Here is a 20,530-nt window from a genome sequence, read left to right as displayed (position 1 = left end):
AGTCAATGAGTGCCTTAACGGGTAGTTGGGGACCACCTTCATAGTGTTGTAAAACTGCGTCCACATAAACGGTGGTTTCTACTTCCTTTACTTTAGTGGGAGCTTTTGGTTTAGCAGGAGATTCTGCAGAGGTCTGTGGAGACCTCACCACAGACTGGAGTTGTTTTTTGACAAATCAAGGGGGGATTCCAGGTTTAAAGCTGGAGGATTCCATGGGTTCTCTTCGTCAGAAGAAGGAAAGTTGTCCCCCAATGGGGCATTTGTAATCCGGGACCCGGCGGGGTCATTCGATGTAGGAAGGATAGATGAGTCCTCAACGTGAAGTGCAGAGGGTGTGGGTCTTCCCGGCGCTGCGCTGCGGGTGGCCGCGGTGCCTCTGCGTTGAGGTCGTCCTCTAGCTCGGGCTGTCATGCTGGGACGAAAGGGTTCAGGGCGATGTGGGCAGACTGCTGCAAAGTGGCCCAGTTCCCCACAAGTGAGGCAAGCACCTCTTTGAAATCGGGTTTCGCGATCCTGGGGTGGACGCGCGGGTTTCCGTGGATTGGGGGGCGGTGCCTTGGGCTGGAGCTTTTGGATGCTTTTCTCCTTCTTTCTTTGGCGGACAAGGGAAATAAAGCGCCGGCGGCTTTCCACCTCTTCGGCTAATAGAATCCAATCCTCGAGGGTGTCGGGATCACCCCGCATATACGACCAGTTCAGAATGTCAGGGTGTAAGGCTTCCCTAAAATGGTGAATTAGGGTGGCTTCGGGCCAGCCCACAATTTTGCTTGCTAGTCTTTGAAATTCATCGGCAAACTCTCGAACTGGAGTAGAGCCCTGTCTTAGTTGTAGAAGCTCCGCTTTGGCTCGTTCCCCCAGAAAGGGGTCCTCAAACCTCCTCCGTAAGGCAGTCATGAAGTTGTTGAGGGAACGGATAGAGCGGGATCGGGTGTCGAACTGGAGGACCATCCAGTCGGCTGCTTTACCTGTCAAAAGGGAAGCCACATAGCGAACCCGGCTGTCCTCTGTAGGGAAGAACTGTCCTTGTTCTCGCATATAGCTGTCCACCTGATGCAAGAAACAGGGCAGGGTTTCGAGAGATCCATCGTAAGTAGTTTTCAACTTGAGTTGTTTCCAAGGACCGGGCATGGGTTGGCCCGGTTGCACGGGTGCCCTGGGTGCAGGTAAAATGGGACCTCCGGGAACCGGAGGTTGAACAGGCACATTAGCGGGTGGCTGGGCTGGCACTCCCTGAACCGGTACTGCAGCCCCCTGTGGAACGGGTTGTGCCGGGGTTGTCAGGGCCTGCTGTAACTGCCTGTTGTCCTGAAGCAAGCGTTCCATTAGCTCCTGGAGTTGATCTACACGGCCAGATAGCTCTCGATTCTGAGCTCGTAACAGGTGAACGTCCTCACCCGGGCCACCTGTACGATGAGGTTTGCTTGTCCTAAAACTTGTGGCCCATTGAGAACTGTCCCCGATCCGCAGCCAACTGCAGTTCTTTATCCCTTGCGGCTTGAGCCTCAGCTTCTGCCTTAGCCGCTTCAGCAGCTTCCCTATCCGCGAGAGCTTTTGCGCTTTCAAGTCTCAGAGCGGCAGCTGCGGTAATGTGCGGTAAAAGTTCCGTTTCCAGGAGCGTGAGTAGGGGGTCGGGATCCCCACCTAGCAATGGTTGCACTCGGACCGCGACTGCGGGTGCATCGGCCCCGAACGTCGAGGTCAAACATTGAGCCAAGGTGGCTATCGTGGTATCCTTTGTACAATCCGCAAAGAGGAGGGCCGTCTGGATAGCGACCCTCTTGGCTTCAGCTTGACAGTCAGCTGCATTGGGTACCAAAGAAAAACCTGCCGGTGCGGCTCCCGCCATGGTACCTTCCCCCATGGCGACAGGACGCGTTAGAGCCGTGGATGAGAGAGTCTCACGGGCAATAAGCTTATCCAATAAATCGGTTAGCATTTGTAAGTCCTCAGTTGCCAGCCGGGCATCATCCAGCAACTGATCAAAATTTTGGAGGTCTAAACGAGCATTAGTATCCTCCGACGTTAACATCCAGAGAACCCTCACTAGAGATTGCCACTGTGTCTGGACCAGTCCACTCAAGCGGCAAACCTCTGAATTAGTCCTAAAGAGTTCAGCTACTATATCCCGTAGAAGGGTAGGATCCTCAGATGAGGACTCCAGGGTTCCAAGAAGCAGTAGTCACGGTTCACTCGGAGAGCGCCCTCCTAGCTCCCATCTGAGTGGCAGGCGAACCCTCCGGGGCTCCAGCCTGACTAAAGAATTGATGAAGAAGAGTAGGGATAGCTGTCATAATGTAAGCTCTTGACCCATCGAACCAGAAATCACCACAGAGACAATCAGATTCCAAGCAGATGGCTTTACTGGTCAAATAGGCAATACAGTGCATTGAAGGCAAGATGACAGCTATGGTTTGTTTTGCCCGTTATTTGGAAATATAAGGCAGAGAAACGGCAGGAGATTACAAAGCATAAACAGAGCATTATTTCCCAGGAGTGGCGTTCCCAGGCTTTGGTATGTGTAGCCGTCCTTGAAGTCTGGACGGTTCAGCAGAGAAACGAAAGGAAGCATCTAAACCGAGATAACAGCCTGACAATGCCTCTCTTGTGGCATTTTTGGTGACAATGGAATTTTGCTGGAACTATGCAGTTTAGGATAGCTATCATTTATAAATGGGATTTATCTAAACTATTTTTTCCAGAGAACTGTTATGGTCAGGTATGGTGAATCTGTTGCAACACAAACCCTTGTGTGCACTGTCATGCTATAGCATACATAAAGGTCAGCATTTGGAGGATAGAAATTTCTTGTTTTCAAATGTGTTAAAGCCTACATGAGATTAGCTTGAACTTTCATCTACCACTCTTTTTATGCATTTGGGTGTAATTTATGGTGTGACCCATACAATGAACTGCTGGAAAGAGCAGGAAAAGATTATTGCATTTTAAAAGATATAACTTATGACACTTATTTTAAATGTATCTTTCAAATCTAATCTCTTTAGCATTACCCATGGACTTCTGCTCTGCTGGCTGAATTCCACTGAATTTTTATTAACTGGTTGCTTTTTGTTTTTAAATTGAATGGGCCACATCTGAAGATCTTGAGAAATTTAATACAGATGGGAATACAATTTCATTTGCTTCTTTCCAAATTTGCTACCTAGCTGGTTTTATGGACAGTTTGTTTTTTCAAGCTAACTTGTGTGCCCTGCTATGGGCAGTTTAAAATGTCTTTATTTAGATTTAAAGCCCTTTCTCTCCCATAAACTGAGAGTGCATAACAATCATATTAACAAAGAGAATACCATGCTTTCCAAGGCCCTGTAGTCTGAACAATTAATTCAAAGAGCTAGCGGGGGGGGGGGGGAGAGAAAGGTCAAACCCAAAGAGGAAAGCATTTTAACGTGGTTTTTAAAAAGTTATAACATTTAAGTAGCAATGTCTGTACTCTGATTTTTTTTGTTTCTGCTACCTGTTGTTGTCCTCTTGTCCCAGCACTATATACTTGCATCACTCCCTTTCATTTTGTACCAATTAAAAAAAAAAAACTCCAGATTGAGTAGATTTAACTGCACACATGAAGGGATAGAAAAGTCCTAAGTATCATGGTGATGGTGTCACTCTGTCTGTCTGGCATTTGTTGACATCCTAAGATCAATAGATGCAAGGATCATGGATCCTTCCCATATTCTCCTCCTCTCAAATTATTCCTGGGGTCATAGGACCCACATGGAGTAATTGTCATGCAGGTCAGAAGGCTGAAGTAGAGAGGGATAAGGAGGAGAAATCACTATCTGTTTCCAGGAGAAGAGATGTGTGTGTGTATAAAGTGCCGTCAAGCCGCAGCTGACCCATGGCAATCCCTTATAGGGTTTTCAAGGCAAGAGACTAACAGAGGTGGTTTGCCATTGCCTTCCTCTGCATAGCAACCCTGGTATTCCTTGGTGGTCTCCCATCCAAATACTAACCAGGGCTGACCCTGCTTAGCTTCTGAGATCTGACAAGATCAGGCTATACCATGCTGCCTTCCCTCAGGAGAGGGGAAACACTGATTAAATAGGGAATTCTCCCTCCTTTTCTGTCCTCACTGCAGCCTCCTAGACCACATGCTTAGTAGACCAAGAGACCCTCCCTCTCATGATCTGCCTGAGGTCATAGAATCAGCATTGCTGACAGATGGCCATCTAGCCTCTACTTAAAAATCTCCACTCCTTTCTCTATCCTCTCCAATAACACAGTTCATAGGACAGATTATTAAACCCTAGGCTTGCACTGTACTAGCAGTAACACTTGTTTCTGTGATTAGTGGGATCTTCTTTGGTCACAGAATCTTCAGCTACAATATACTAGCCACGCAGTGCTGCTCCAAGGTGAACACATGGGGATGGATGGATCCTATGGTAACCAAGATTAATAGTTTCACATTGACCTTTAGCTTATTTCCTGAGTTCCATTACTTGTTAAATTCAACCACCATTGTCATTTTAATGGTACAAGAGATGGAAGCTAAAAACTGCTTCTATAGTCATAGGAACAGTACCCATCTACTAAAACGATTTTACTTTTCTTCTTCAGGGTTTCATGGACATTGACCTATCAAAATTCAAGGAAAGTGGAGCAAACGTGACTGGATTCCAGTTGGTAAATTACACAGACACTATTCCAGCCAGGATCATGCAACAGTGGAAGAACAATGATGCCAGGGAACAACCTCGTGTTGACTGGAAGAGGCCAAAGGCAAGTGGTACTGAAAACCATTTGTTTGAGGTGGCATCAGTGCCACCATGTTGCTACATGCTCTCAGTTTGGAAGAAGCAGCTCACTTTTAGTTTTCATACACAATCATATGGACCTTGTTCAGACAAACTTTATTTTTTAATTTTTGTTTTTTCGTTTAATTAGGATGTCATTTACCATAAGAAAACTGGTAAGCAACTGTTAGAAAAGTTGCTTCCGGTAAAAGCTTCTTTGTGGGTCTCATTTGCTTTTGTTACTGGAAGGATACAAGTCAAAGTAATTTGTGTGTGAGTATTAAGCAGACAAAGCAATAATAAAAAACACAAAGTTCCAGAAATAAGAATTAAATATCAATTTGTGTTGGCGGTCCATCATTAGTTCTTCCATAAATCCATGGTTTCCAAGGGGTTAATATTGATATAAACAAAAATGTAGTAGTAGTATCCACAAAAATGTTTTAAAAGCCAACCATTTGAAGCATAACTCTGTATCAGGGGATTGTACAAACTATCTAGAAAAAATATCAGCCCTCTATTGTATATGTTCTAAGACATCCTTTTTCACATACGTATGCAAAAATAAGTTTTATGAACTTTGAGACAATGTTGTACAGACAGTAATATAGAGAGGGAAATCTAGATGTTCCTTCCTTGTATTAGAGAAAATAGTGCTGGGAAAATCATGAAGACAGGTTTGCCAGCACAAGGCTAATGACCAATTGGAAACTTACCAGTGTGTGTGTGTGGGGGGGGAGCTTTCCAGTGACATCAATGATACAGTGATGTTACTTCCAGTGCAACCCACAGAGTTTTGGGTGAATGCTAGAGTGTTGATGTCACTTCCTATGTGTTGATGTCACTTCCAGGTTGTGCAATGCTGATTCCCCCCTTCCCCCACTGAACCACCAAACTGGCAGGGAGAGAGGGTTGCCAACAAGAGGCATCCTGCCAATCCAGGAAACCTGTCAGCCCTATATGGAGACTACAACAATTGAGTATCCACTTTGATATTATGAAAGAGCTGCACACAGTTAAGAATAGAGTTCATTTCTTTTAGACAGCAGTTTTGTGTGCTCAGTTTTGTAGCATTTACAGCAGCAATTGTCAATCATTAAAATATCTGATTCTCAACATGGCCCCATCTGTGGATTCTTAAATCCAGAGATTGGAGCCATGAACAGACCAGACAGATCTTTCTACAAATCTGAAAAAAAACAAGGTTTAGAGAAAAATCTAAAAATCTTTTTTTTTAAGCCAAATAGAAACCACAACTGTGCAATTAAGAAATGAGATCCCAGTGGCCATTGTGGTGATTGTTAAGCAACTACAACAATCCTGAAGCTCCTACTCATCTCCCTTCTGCCCTGGAGAGAAGACTCATTGGAGCCAGACCCAGTAGCAACCACTGGGCAACATGCTACCATACAATTTGTGCTATTCACCCAGATGTATGGTTATTGGACAACTTAATGCCACCCAATTCACCTGGGCCCAGCTGCAGCCTCTGCACACTAGGCAAGGCTTGGCAGCAGCCATTACACAACTCACCTGATCAACTTGTTGCCATATGACTTTTTCAACTTGGCCAAACTTTTCCCAGGCAGAGGCTGCCAGGGAGATGGAAACATAGAAGGCTGGGAGCCAGTGTACTTGAGCGTTTAGCGTGTCAGCATAGGATCTGGAAGATGCAGGTTCAAATCCCCACTCTGCCATGGAAGTAGTCATTTTCAGTGAATATCCAGAAGTGACATCACACCTAGGAGTGACCCAACATCATTAAAAAATATTTAACAGCAATGAAGAGGGTTGCCTGGTATCCCTGATGGAAGCTTGCCGAATGACCTTGAGCCAGTCACTGTCTCTCTCTCAGATTAATCTACCTCACAGGGTTAATATGAGAATAAAATGGAAGAGTAAAGAATGATGTGAACTGCTTTGGGTCCCCATTGTGGAGAAAGGCGGGGTATAAATGAAGTAAATAAAAATAAATAAAGCTGAAGACTGGGAGGAGATAAAAGCAAGGTTGGCTGTTGAGTGAGAAGAAAACCAACAAGCAGGGGAAGTGGAGAGGATATGGGGGCTGCCAGGAAGGAAGGAAGAATAGTATGGTGAAGGGGTACAAGGGGAAATGAACTGACCCCCATAAGTCCTTGTAGGTTCCTTGCTTGTTACAAATACTGTTTTCTAGCACCATTTTCAATGGATTACTATTGTCAGCTTGCACTCTGTATATTTGTGTACTATTCTGTAATGGCTTGTTCCAGGCCCTGGGCATTCTTTCATATACATCATAAGAAAGCCCAATATATAATTACATCTAACATTGAAGTGAAATATTGAATATCAGTATTTAGCTAACAGTGGCCAGAAAATAAAAGAATGAGTCCTCATCTATACAAATCTGTCACAATGATACTCAGGTTTAGTGGTTGAATCATTAGCTCATGTTTCAAAAAGTCATACTTGATTTGAGTATTCATCAGATGTTCCAGTTATATGTTGATTTTACATTGATACTAACAAAATGGCACACAGATTGTAAAAGGGTGCCTAGCTTCAATATGATGGCTCTGGTTTGGGGAAAGGGAAAATATGCTGTCCCAGGATCCCTAATAGCCAAGCACACATCTTCTGTCTATTTATTTTTTAGTACACATCTGCCCTTACATATGATGGAGTCAGGGTAATGGCAGAAGCTTTCCAGAGTCTCAGGAAACAACGAATTGACATCTCTCGTCGAGGGAATGCTGGAGATTGTCTTGCAAATCCAGCTGTTCCCTGGGGACAAGGAATTGACATTCAGAGAGCTCTACAACAGGTAAGAGACTATGTCAATGTGCAGAATCTAAGCTCTTTCTTTGCAAACTAATAACCACATAATGTATTGTTCCAAAAAATGTTAACAACTAAGAATGGATTGATGCAACTGATGGGTTGGATCCTGCAATCTGTCACTAAAAAACACTGGCAGTTACAAGTTTTTCCAGCTCTCTGTTCCAACATTAGCCATTTCCAATCCTAGCAAAGTTTATTTCTACAGTTGTGGAACCCACGTGGAGTAATAGCCATACACATTAGGAGACTCCATATAAAGTAATAGCCACATATGTTGGGATAATGCAGAGGGGAGGGGGAGGAAGTCAGAAACACTCCATTCTGGCTCTTCTATCATCCCAGCTCTGCTCAATCCTTCCCCCCTCCCCACTTCATCATTCCAACATGTATGGCTTCACAGGGTTTCTGCAACCTTCACAGGGGTTCTGCAACCTTGGTTTCACAGGGTTTAGCCCTTCACAGGGTTTCTGCAACCTTCACAGGGGTTCTGCAACCTTGGTTTCACAGGGTTTAGCCCTTCACAGGGTTTCTGCAACCTTCACAGGGGTTCTGCAACCTTGGGAATACATTAGAGATTTTTCCAGCCACAGTGTTACTAATTTATCTTTAAAACAATTCTAAAAAGACCCTGAGATTATTTCAGGTTTCAGACTGATAGTTAAAACACCCTCAGATAGTTAAAAGTTGTAAAAAGAGAAGATAAAAGTTTTCACTTGCGGAGAGAGTATACCGGAGCTCCTAACGAGACGCCATCTTCCCTTGGGAATACATTTTTCTGAGGTTAGTAATGGCTGCCAGGGGGAGAAAAGAGCCTGGAAATTCAGAGATCCTTGTGTGAATCTGGATCTTACCCAACATTTTCTGGACCAAAATCTGGAAACATCATGTTGAATTATGAACTAGAATGACCACTAAACTTTTACTCTGAGAGTGAATAGCTACACCAAGTTTATTTTAAAAGCCAGGTTGTTTAGGAAAACAAACAGAAATGGCAGTATGGCATCCAGATAAAAATATTGGGAGATAACTGCATTTCCCCAACAGTTCATAAATTCAATCCTAAACAGTTCTACTCAGAAGTAAGTTCCAATTTATTCAATAGGACTAACTTCCAGGAAAGTATTCTAAGGATTGCAGCCTAACTGACCTTTGCTTCTACTAAGGCTTCGAAATTCTTTAATGAAAACTATAGTCTCCATTTTTATAAACAGAGGACTGAGGATTGATTAGATTGTGCACAAAGAGCGCACTGAGAGTCCCTCTTGGACTGTACCACTTCAGACTGCTGGGTGTGAAAATAAATATCTGAATGCTACTGGTGAATTAAGAAAAAGGCTAGCACAACAGAGAGAGAGCTAAACTAACTCCATTCTCCTAGCCAAACATTGCACATGAAACACTGTGTGGGAGCAGAATACTTTCTCTCTAGACTTCCAGTGAACAATTGTTTCTTGCCTTTGTTTACCTTGTCAACTCATTATTTAGCCTTGTATAATGTTTATTATATTTCTTGCTGGTAGAAGTATTCTTACTCCATTGAATGTAGCTTTTGAAATCACAGATATGACCAAACAATGGTTGCTTGCTGGTTAAACAAAGTAGTAAGGCGAGTCGAATGATACATCTGAGGCATATATGTGGAGAAAGGTTCTCTGCAACCACCCTTAGGTATTGAATTAGGAATGAAAGCACCTTTGATAGTTTAGACAAAAAGCCTTTGCTGACATTCTAAATTAATGAATGTATTTAGGGTGAAAGCTGGATTGTGGCAGCAAGCTCCTGCCTAACTGATGCATATGCACTGGAATTTATGCATAGAACCTACACATGTATCTGCATAAAGCTTCCCTAGATGATTGGGAACCCTGTAAAAAAAACCCTCACTGTTCTCAATAAGGTGGAGAGAGTGCTACATGTGTACAGCGGTACACATCAAAGTTCCAGTGAACATAAGTAGGTTGAGGCAGAGCTGGCCACCACAATCCTGCTACTGAATTCTAGCACTGTCACCCATACATGAACATTCACTTTCTCTACTTAGAATGTGTGGGAAAGATTGTCTTCTCTACAAGAACATTTCCAAATTTGGCAAAAGATCTTGGTGCACACATGTATGGTGTTGATTGGATGTAAAGGTTTTGGATATAGTCAAATACCACCAACATTTCAGACTTGATCCTTTCACTGATTTCTGTGTTTTTAAGGTGCGCTTTGAAGGATTGACGGGCAATGTTCAGTTTAATGAGAAAGGACATCGGACAAATTATACCCTTCATGTGATAGAAATGAAACATGATGGGATCAGAAAGGTAAATTTTTGCTATGTTTTTTGAAAGCCAAAGGGAGCAATCTGGGTATTTATGCTTGTTTTGGAGACTGCTTTTCATCAAAATTAAACAAGAGTCCAGAGACACTTTAAATAGGTACACAGTTTATTGCTGGATAAGATTTTTGAGTCAAAGCTCAATTCACATATATTTGATGTAAAAATTGTATTCTGCATCATGTTGGGTGCATAGTTATTAGGGGGGAAATGAACCAATAAGATTTTACATGATAACAAGGGAGTGGATTACAAAGAGCACCAATTAACACTGGAGCCCTTTACAGATGATCTCCTCTCCTCTTATGCACATTGACTCACAGCACAGGGAGGGAGACTGGACACAAGTGTGCTAGCCCCATCCCTGCTTGTGCCAGATTGCCTGGTCATCTACAGAGTGCAACACCATAAAGGAAGTGGCTGCATGTACACCCCTGTCCATGATCAATGACACTGCTTTCAGAACACTGCTGGTCTTGGAGATGGGGTTTGCACATGGCTACTTCCTCCATTGGTGTAGTGGTGTGGTGTAGTGGTTAAGAGAGGAGGACTTTATTCTGGAGAACCAGGTTTGATTCCCCACTCCTCCACATGAAGCCTGCTGGTGACCTTGGGCTAGTCACAGTTGTCTCAGAACTCTCTCAGCCCCACATACATCACAGGGTGTCTGTTGTGGGGAGAGGAAGGGAAGGAGATTTTAAGCCAGTTTGAGACTCCTTAAATGTAGAGAAAATCGGGGTATAAAAACCAACTCTTCTCCTTCTTCTTCCACCTCTTCCTTCTCCTCTCTGCAGACAACCTGGCAGGGGGCAGGGCAGACATGCTCATGCCCACTCTTCCTTCCCATGCAGTGATACAACCACATGCTTAGGGGGGTGGGGTCATCGGTACTGGCCTACAAAGAATTTCCTATCAAGCATAATCATTAATGCTTGTGCATTCAATGCCACAAGTCAGGACTCCTCAGAAAATGCCATTGAATGCAAAATAACTCATTTTTTATTTCATTAATATAATTACTCTAATATATGTGCTGCTTATAAGTAATGTGTCAATACTTTTTTCCTTTAGTGGCCAAAGCAGTAATAATGATGGATGTATCTGATGAAATATGCAGAAAGCTTATTTCTCATAATGTTTTGTTCTTTCCTTCAATAGTATTCAATCTGAGAAAGTTTAGATACCGGCTTTGTTTATCTCAAATGTATGTTATGACTTCTTTGTCATTACCAGATTGGTTATTGGAATGAAGACGAAAAATTTGTCCCAACAGCTGTAGATCAACAAGGGGCAAATGAAACCACTAATCTCCAGAATAGGACCTACATAGTTGCAACAATTCTAGTAAGTGTTACAGCATCAAGAACATTATCTGTCTGAAACATTCCAATCACACTTTAATTTCTTCCTCTCCTTCAGTTAACAGCACCAATATTTAATATTTAAGAGGGGAGGGTACTTTTAGACTTGCCACATGTTTGTAACCATCACATCTTTCATGTGATGGAAATGAAAATGGGCACACAAATAACAATGGAAAATTAATAGTAAACTGTTAAAATAAACACTTGATAAAAGAACATCAGACTTTGTAGATATACAAATCTTTTTCATCACTGATGTTTTCTACAAATAGAGTTGTCACTTTTATTTCTAACATTGCTCTTAGCAAAATGATGGGTGAAGTTTTTGCTAGCAACAAAAGATAAAGTGATAAGGCAAGCTTCATCTTGCTAAATTGCTGTACTGCTCTTACGGTGTTTTGGCATTGGTCAGTCCTTATCTGAAATAATGGTGGCTAGTAGGGTTGTGCCCTGACCTGGATGGCCCAGGCTAGCCTGATCTCATCAGATCTCAGAAGCTAAGCAAGCTCAGCCGTGGTTAGTATTTGGATGGGAAACCAACAGGGAAGTCCAGGGTTGCTGTGCAGAGGAAGGCATTGGCAAACCACCTCTGTTAGTCTCTTGCCTTGAAACCCCCATAGGGGGTCGCCATAAGTTGGCTGCGACTTGACGGCACTTTACACACACACACAGTAGGGTTGTGCATATTGATATACCCGAACCAAAAATAAACCCGAAATTAGCCATTTCGGCAATATTTGGGTTTCAGGTTGACTGAATACCAAAACCTGGAAATCTACCTGAAGTTGAATAGGCAATTCCCGAAAAAGCCAAATAGATATTCGTCTTTATCAGGTTTTGGCTATTCACTTTTGCTCAGATGCCTCTGATTTCCTTTTACAGCCATATAAGAGGATGAGAGCAATTTTGGTGATTTTTTCCTTCCATCACATGTTCCCATTTTGCCCCCCAAAGACATTTGCTTGTTTGTTTTCATTGTATTACTCAACACATTAATAAAACATAACAAAGATCAAATAAGGCAAGCACAAGTTTGTTCGTTTTTTTAAAGAAAATAGGAAGAAACAAAATAAATCTCAATTTTTTTCTCCCCCTTTCCACATACTTTTATCAGGGGTCCATTGACCACCATGATTTGAGGCTACAGCAGAAAGTTCCCCTTTATGTAGTGTAGTTCCCTTTCACAATATTGGATCCATCTCAAACTTTCTAGCATAAATGGGCAAACATTGTACAAGGGTGGTATAAAACAGGAACTCAATGGGTTGGAACAGAAACGTGATAATCTTCCATCATATACTTCGTCTGTGATTTTCATAAGTGTCCCATAAGCAAATTCTAAGTAGACCAGCAAAGTAGATTTTTAAAAAGCATTTTACTATACATGTAAGCAGTTCAAACTGTCTTCAGGTATACATTTGTATGGCTAATGTAACATGTGAACAGGGTGATCATGGATATAACAGGCAGCAACTCACAAGACTGCTGTGGCTGAAAAAAAGTTTGCTGTCATTAGAGATGGGCAAAATCTCATGAGTATAATTTAATTCTGATTAACTGTATAAATTACGTGATTATCCACCAAAGGTGCACTAGCATTCCAGAATCGTAGCACTTTCATCTAATGGTATCTCACTAGTGTTCACATTGTATCTTGGGTACTGTGACTTAGCTGTGTCTGACTGGGTATACAGAGTCAACATGGTCTTTTTAATGGAAGTAATTTGTGGTGATGGAGGAGAACAAATTGGCAGCTTTGGTGGTGGCTCCTGTAGCTCCATCTCCCACATAAAGGCTGCGGCACCTGACATCGTGGTCCTAGATATTTGATGGATATAAGTGGAATGTTTTATGTTGCATTCCTCCACAGTGTACCTGCTATCCACCAGTAAGTATGATTTTGTTGTGCTAAAGATGGATTAATAGTTAAAGGGAGGAGAGAGACTTGAAAACAAGCAACTATGAAATAAGAATTTTGGACAGTGCTAATATAAGCATATGAAAAGTATCCTTGGGAATGGATAGTTGTGACTGTAGAGTGGGAAGTATTTGTTTTATTATTAAGTTATTTATATACTACCTCATAATCATAATGTATGCTTTTCAAAACGTGGAAGAGTCAAATGTCTTGTATTTTCAATTGCCAAATAGGAGAACAGCAGCAACACCTACTTTAGCCTATAAATTAATGATGATTTCCCAGTTCTGCTCCATTATTATTCCATGGTTTTTATCATATCTTGGGGAGTGGATATCTCAGTGAAATGTTGACTCAGTGTTCAGAAGTGGTGAAAAAGGCATACGTTCTAGGAATAATCAGGAAATTAAATGAAAATAAGATGCCCAATATTGTATTTAAGGTGCAGCCTTATTGAAAATAATGTCTACGGCTTTGGTTGCTATATCTCAAAAAAGATATCACAGCACCTTTCATGTCAGGAAAGGTTTAATGGTGTGGGAATTTTCAGTTTAGAAAAAAGACAACTGAGGGTGGACATGATAGAGGTTTATAAAGTTATGCATGGGGTAGAGAGAGTGGATAAAAGAGAACTTTTTCTCCCTCTCTCAAAAATACTAGAACTGGAGGACCCCCAACAAAGTTGATGGGCAATATATTCAAGACAGACAAAAGGAAACAATTCCTTACTTAATGAATAATTGTGAAATTCACTGCCAGTGGTTGACTAAAGGGATCACAGTCAAAGGCAGTAAACACAAATACCAGTGCTGGGAAGGCATTGGTCTCTATGACCTGTTTGTTGGCTGTCCAGAGTAACGGGTTGGCTACTGTGTCAAACAGGTGGCTGGACTGGAAAAATCACTGGTCCAAGTCAGAAGGGCTGTTCTTATAAGTTCCATTCAAGTTGTCTCCTGCTAAGAGAGGAGAATTTGAGAAACTGATAATAAATTTTGTTTATTCCTTTGAAACTTATAAAATTATTTTAACAGCAAAATAAAAGGCATCCTTGAAATTAAAGAAGTGATTTTTCTACCTGTCCACATAGCAGCAAAGCATTACTGTCCAACCTAGAAACAAAGAAACCCCTTTTCAATCAATACTTTGTTTGCCAAAATATTATTTTTAAAATTTTATTATAAATTTTTTATATATGGTATGTAGTATAAAGTTTTGAAGTGATTTTTACTATTTCTTTTTGCTTCTAATTTGCAGGAAAGAGCAATTGTGATCTTCTGTAATATAGAAACAAAAATATCCAATAAGGACTTCTTCAAAATCAAAGCCAAAAAAAAAGCTTTTGGCACACAAAAGACTAGTTTTGAAAAGGGTTCAATTATATTTTTGCTTCTGTGTTGCTGAAGATTTCAGCTGTGCTCACTGAAAACAATGGGGAAAGGTAACATTTTTAAAAACATGCTTTTCAGCTTTCACGGTGTAAATTTTCAACGAGGTTATGCATTTTTGTGTTTTATTTATACGGACTTCTTTCGGGGAGTGCATTTCGACAACAGAAGAACCAACTCCAAATTCAGACTTTTTGAATTCTGCTCTAATAACCATTTCCAGGAATAATGAACCCCATCATCTGATAATTTTTTTAATAGAATGATTTCATAAGCATCCCGTATTAATGATGAACTTCAGGTAAGGAAGTGTTGTGGGGGTTCAGTATACATGGTAAAGGATATGAATATGTGCCCCCTCTGCCAAACAAACGGGGTGATAAGTGTTGCAGGTGCTGCAAGTATAACCATAGGTATGGTTTGTGAGACACCCCCCCCCCACACACACACACACACACATACACAATTCTTGTGGTGTCATGATTGCAAAGATTAGAACTATGAGCTTATGGCTTGTGTCATGTTTCACACATCCCAGCCAGATGAGCATGTCTACTAGCCCATAATAATAAACGGGGTAGTAGGGCTGTGAGTTTGTTTCCCTGAGCTGATACATGGTTCTCTTTTTGTTAAAGGATGCCAATTTGGACTATGGGTTTAAGCAAGAAATAATATTGGTTGGGTTTGATTGGTTGAACTATGACAGAACTGCCTTTTGATGGCCAGTAGCTATAACTTTGCTTTTTCTTCCCACAGCTCCACTATTCCACCATTCTTGCAGAAGAGAACAGGTGTTGACTACTGAACACACAGCACCAAGTACACCCACATATACCCACATTTGTATATTTCTGTGGGGGCTTTTTTCTGTGGCTGTTTATTTTTTTTCCTAATTTTTTGTATTGAAATGTATTTCTCCAACTAATTTTATATGTGTGTGTGCATGCACTATGCACACTAATCATCAGTTTTTAGATGTAATCCTCCAAACTTGCATTTTTTGTTTCTTTGGACATCTCTCCCATTTCTTCTGTGCTGCATACAGTAGCATCCAAATAAGAGATTTTACAAAGCAAATCCATGGACATGTTTGTGTAAGAAAAACAGATTCTTTGTTCCACTTGCATTTCCTTTGGGTCTTTAACATCACTGAAAGTCAATATACATATCAAGGAATTCCAATCCTATGCCATCATCCCTTGTGTAAGGAGACATCTTCCCCACATTAGTTATCCTGTTTTAAAAATAACTGTTACTTTTTAACATTCTTGTTCTTTTCCCTCACTATGACACCAAAAGGAAGACTGCAATGTGGAATGGCTTTGGATTCCCAGGACAAGAAACTCTGCAGATTACAGCAAAAATAAGATGCTGGGGGAGAAAAACCACACTACACAAATACATCATCTCTCTATATCATAGAGACGTGAAGAAACCTGTTGTATTGTCTGTCCTCCCTGCCTTTTTAAGAGGAAGGGAAAAAATGGCAAAATATGTGTAGAAATGCCAAATCAGAGCCTCCCCAAAACCCCATCTCACCTCCATAGCAATACAGTACAGTACAGTAACTAATTTCCAGTTAATTGAAAAAGATAAGCTTGTAAGGTTGTACAAACAAACGTGTTCTGACTTATGTCAGTAAGTCACAATGAATTCATATCATGGGATCTGGTAAGTTCCTCAAGGAGGTCTGGCACAACAGAGTCAAACTATCACAAGGAACAACACTGTCACCAATCTAATGCAGTCTCCTAGCTGCTAAGGTAAATAGGGCTTCACCACTGAAAACCTCCCCAAAAGGACTACAATCTATCCACTCTTCAGTAACAATCCTCAAACTCTAGAATTGATTCTGAAAGATGTATAATGCTGTAATCTGTGCAGAATTTTGGAAAGTGAAGAATTCTGTGCTATCTGATGCTACAGTAATAGGAATTGCTGTGAACGCAATCTATGATCGCCTGGTTCACATGTTACATTTGCCTGTGTCTTAGGACTATTGGTACTGCTCAGCTGTAGAGCCAGCCTTCTTGAGTTAATCAATTGCTATGACTGCATTTGTGAGTTACATGCACATAATGTGAATCATGATTTGAAAGAGATTCTATTGGAATGTTGCAGTACCATGGTTAGAGTGTTCAACTAGGACTCAGGAGAAGCAGTTCAGTAATCTAAGGCGAGTTACTCTCTCTCAACCTAACTTTCCTCGAAGGGTTATCATGAGGATGAAATGGAAGAGGGAGAAACCATGCATGCTACTCTGACCTCCTTAGAGAAAGAGCAGGATGCAAATGCAATAGATGCTTGTCACTAATATTTCTTCCATCATCATTGATACTATGTCTTTTAGTACTGTATTTGCCATACAGAAACATCTTTACTTCATTTGTTATTATATTTGCCTCATTTGATGGGACTGCTGTAGGAAATGCTGAGCAGCTAACAGTGCCATCCTAAGCAGATTTATACTATCTCTTCCCTTGGATTTCAATGGACTTTGGGGGGTGTACCCTTGCTTAGGATAGCCCTATAAGTCGGCTGGTATTTCAGTGCCACCATGCCTTCTAGAAATGGCAACTTCTTTGCAACTCACATCACCAGGATGTGGTGATGGCTGCCGGCTTGGAGGGCTTTAAGAGGGGAGTGGACATATTCATGGAAGAGAGGGGTATTCATGGCTATTAGTTAGAATGGATACTGGTCATACTGCATACCTATTCTCTCTAGTATCAGAGGAGCATGCCTATTATTTTGGGTGCAGTGGAACACAGGCACGATGGTGCTGCTGCAGTCGTCTTGTTTGTGGCTTCCTAAAGGCACCTGGTTGGCCACTGTGTGAACAGACTGCTGGACTTGATGGGCCTTGGTCTGATCCAGAAGGGCCTTTCTTATGTTCTTATGTTAACTCAAAGAAACAAGGGGAAATAGGAAATGAGCTACAGCAATATCATGGCCAGCTCAGGGAGAGATAGGTATTGCATAATTTCATTATTTAGCCATAGGATGTAGTTCTCTTTCTCCTTACTTGCTGTCAAGAGAAACAACATTACAGGGGAAGAAAAGGGTAAGAGATCCTGAATGCTGTTTGGTTTTGCTGGTCCTAGATCTCTATACAAGATACTATAAGACATTGGGTTGGCTCAGAACTCCTTAGAGATTTGAATAGGGTGATGACATGCAGGTGGATAAAACATTCTATTTTACTTTGTGTGAAGTTTTTGAGGTGATCATTGCACAATTTATATCATTCTTCTTAACCAGTTCTGCATTGTCCATATTTATTTTTGTTAATTGCCTGGAAGAGATTAGATCCAGTTTTCCCCCCATTAGATCCTAGCATGAGCACTGATCATTTGAGTTCTCTTTTGCTGTTACACAAGACTATGAGCGTTCCCAAAAAATTGAACCATGGCTCTATAATTTGTTCTTTATCTGCCAGGAAGCCCCATATGTGATGCAGAAGAAGAGCTATGAGCAGTTGGAAGGAAATGACAGGTATGAAGGATATTGCGTAGAGTTGGCTGCTGAGATCGCAAAACATGTTGGCTACCAATACAGGTTGCAAATTGTTAGCGACGGGAAGTATGGAGCCCGAGATCCTGAGAGTAAATTATGGAATGGCATGGTCGGGGAGCTAGTATATGGAGTAAGTTTCTAGCTGTGATCCAGTGTTTTAAAAATTGTAATTGCTAATGTTGCAAGAATATCCTCAAGAGTATTATTCAGTTAAGATAAGCACTAGAGCTATCAGATGATTTTGCTTCAAAATCACTTGCCATTTGTGCCTTGTTGTTGAGTGGCTTATTGTTATTCACCGGTAATACCAATATAAATATTAAAATCTGCACTAGCTGATGTATCATATCATTAATGACACCATACAGTTGGCAAATCTCCACTTAGTTGGACCATTTTCAATCAACTAAAATTATCTGTGTCAGTTATTTGTTAGTAACAAAGCATTTCTACTTGAAGTAAATGGCCAGGCATCATGCCAACAAGAGATTCTCATCTTTGGTTTTTGCAGTCTTAAAGCTCGTTATCATGTCATTTCTGAATGGCAACGTTTAGTCACAAACTAAGATGTCACAGATGCTGGACTGTGGCATCAGTCCTGGTAAATTTGCTAGGATAGGATTTACTATTAAGAACAAAGCCACCATGGAGTTAGTTTTGTAAATATATCATAGTAAGATAGATCTGCCTACATTAATCAGTGGCAGAGAAGGGGAGAAAAATCTAAAATCAACAACACAAACACAAAACAACACAAAAGTATTGTGAAAAAATATAACTTGTCCTTTTCAAAAATGAAATTATTTTGTTGGTTTTTTGTAAAATTTCATAGTGTGTAAAAAGTAAACTGCAAAATAAAACAAATGATGATCTGATTGATAAACATCGGGAAGTGTAAAGATGTATTTAATGCAAAAAAAACCCACCTTGATGTGTTCTGTGGCTGATGCATTGCAGATTTTCAAAACATCGGTCTAATACTGATCTTTTCTTCCTTTCAGAAAGCTGATGTAGCTGTTGCACCATTGACTATCACCCTTGTGCGAGAGGAAGTTATAGACTTTTCCAAACCATTTATGAGCCTGGGCATCTCTATCATGATTAAAAAACCTCAGAAGTCCAAGCCAGGAGTCTTTTCCTTTCTGGATCCATTAGCTTATGAGATTTGGATGTGCATTGTTTTTGCCTACATTGGAGTGAGTGTTGTCCTTTTTCTGGTCAGTCGCTTCAGCCCTTATGAGTGGCACAATGAGGAGCTTGAAGAAGGACGTGACCAGCCAGCCAATGACCAGACAAATGAATTTGGGATATTTAACAGTCTCTGGTTCTCCTTGGGAGCTTTTATGCAACAAGGATGTGATATATCTCCAAGGTTAGTAATTTTCTTTAAATATGTTTTCTTCAAAGGTCTTTCAAAATGCTATGGATTTCTTTGTGGGGGGTTTCTTTGGTTTTTGGAATATCTGTACACAATATTTGTGTGTGAAATGACTTAATCAGGATATAGTTATCTGAAGCGTCAGCAACTTCAGAATCCTCTCGTAATAGCCTTTTTTAAAGCACCAAATTAATTTTAACTTTACTTTTATCTAAGCAGTCCTTACCAGCTTCCTTTAGTGTTTTCTCTTTACTATTGTTTTTCCTGTTGCAGACAAATGGGTAATAATGGCTTATTTATGTGGACTACAAATGTGTAGTCTATGTAGAAGACTGTCCAGTTTATAAAGATGTCCTGGATACTATTAAGAGTGAGACTGTAGTTGTTACTGTGCACTTATCCCTCAGGCACTAGTTTCTATAAGTGGAAAAGATAATGTCCAGTAAAAAAAAAAAAAAAAAACATTAACTTTTACTTAATATCTGATTAAAGAAGCCTTTCTGAAGAGCTGTACATACTTCAACATGTAAATAATGTTTCTTTTAATCCCAGAAAGGGAAGTATGAGGAATGGCATCTTAAATATCCATCTGCCAGCAGGACAGAACGACTATTGAAAAACAGGTGTAACAGCTCATCACCTTTCAATTCTCTGTCTTGGATTTTGCAAACTCATCTAGAAACATGTTTTATAAGACAATAAGGCTAAATATTCCTAAAGTCGCTATATCTGTAAATAGCAGTTTGGGCAACCTCATTATTAGGCCAGGTCGAGGTGAAAAAAATGGGCTGCAATTTAACTGAAATCTAATTGCAGTTAGGTCAATTGAAATCAACGGGCTTAAAATCTTATTTATTTGCTTAATGTATACCCTACCTCCGCCCCCCAGGTGGAGATCCAGAGTAGATGCCATAATTCTCCTCACCTCCATTTTAACCTCACAACTACCCTGTGAGGTAGGTTAGGCTCAGAGTGTGTGACTGGCCCAAAATCACTCAGCAAAGTCTTCTGCGGCAGAGTAGGGATATAAACCTAGGTCTCCCAGATCCTAATTGAACACTCTGCTGAATAGTTT

The 20,530-nt window shown here is 40.9% G+C and overlaps 1 protein-coding gene across 6 annotated transcripts in view; it reads left to right on the top strand.

Moving 5' to 3' along the window:
• Positions 1-20,530, top strand: part of GRIA1 (glutamate ionotropic receptor AMPA type subunit 1) — a 255,374-nt gene that overhangs the window by 168,596 nt on the left and 66,248 nt on the right. For 5 of the 6 annotated variants that reach the window (XR_008933972.1, XM_056867273.1, XM_056867274.1 and 2 more), the window contains exons 6-11: positions 4,576-4,737; positions 7,387-7,554; positions 9,776-9,880; positions 11,128-11,238; positions 18,001-18,207; positions 19,079-19,449. Coding sequence is in view for 5 of the 6 variants with exons in the window: in XM_056867273.1 (XP_056723251.1) it covers positions 4,576-4,737; positions 7,387-7,554; positions 9,776-9,880; positions 11,128-11,238; positions 18,001-18,207; positions 19,079-19,449 (1,124 nt within the window). In the remaining variant the exon portion in view is untranslated. The remainder of the gene's footprint in view (positions 1-4,575; positions 4,738-7,386; positions 7,555-9,775; positions 9,881-11,127; positions 11,239-18,000; positions 18,208-19,078; positions 19,450-20,530) is intronic. The other variant, XM_056867275.1, reaches the window with a different exon arrangement.

The sequence above is a fragment of the Euleptes europaea genome, chromosome 1 (assembly GCF_029931775.1).
Source record: "Euleptes europaea isolate rEulEur1 chromosome 1, rEulEur1.hap1, whole genome shotgun sequence".
NCBI classification, from domain to species: Eukaryota; Metazoa; Chordata; class Lepidosauria; order Squamata; family Sphaerodactylidae; genus Euleptes; species Euleptes europaea.
This window is presented reverse-complemented; position numbering and strand designations above follow the sequence as displayed.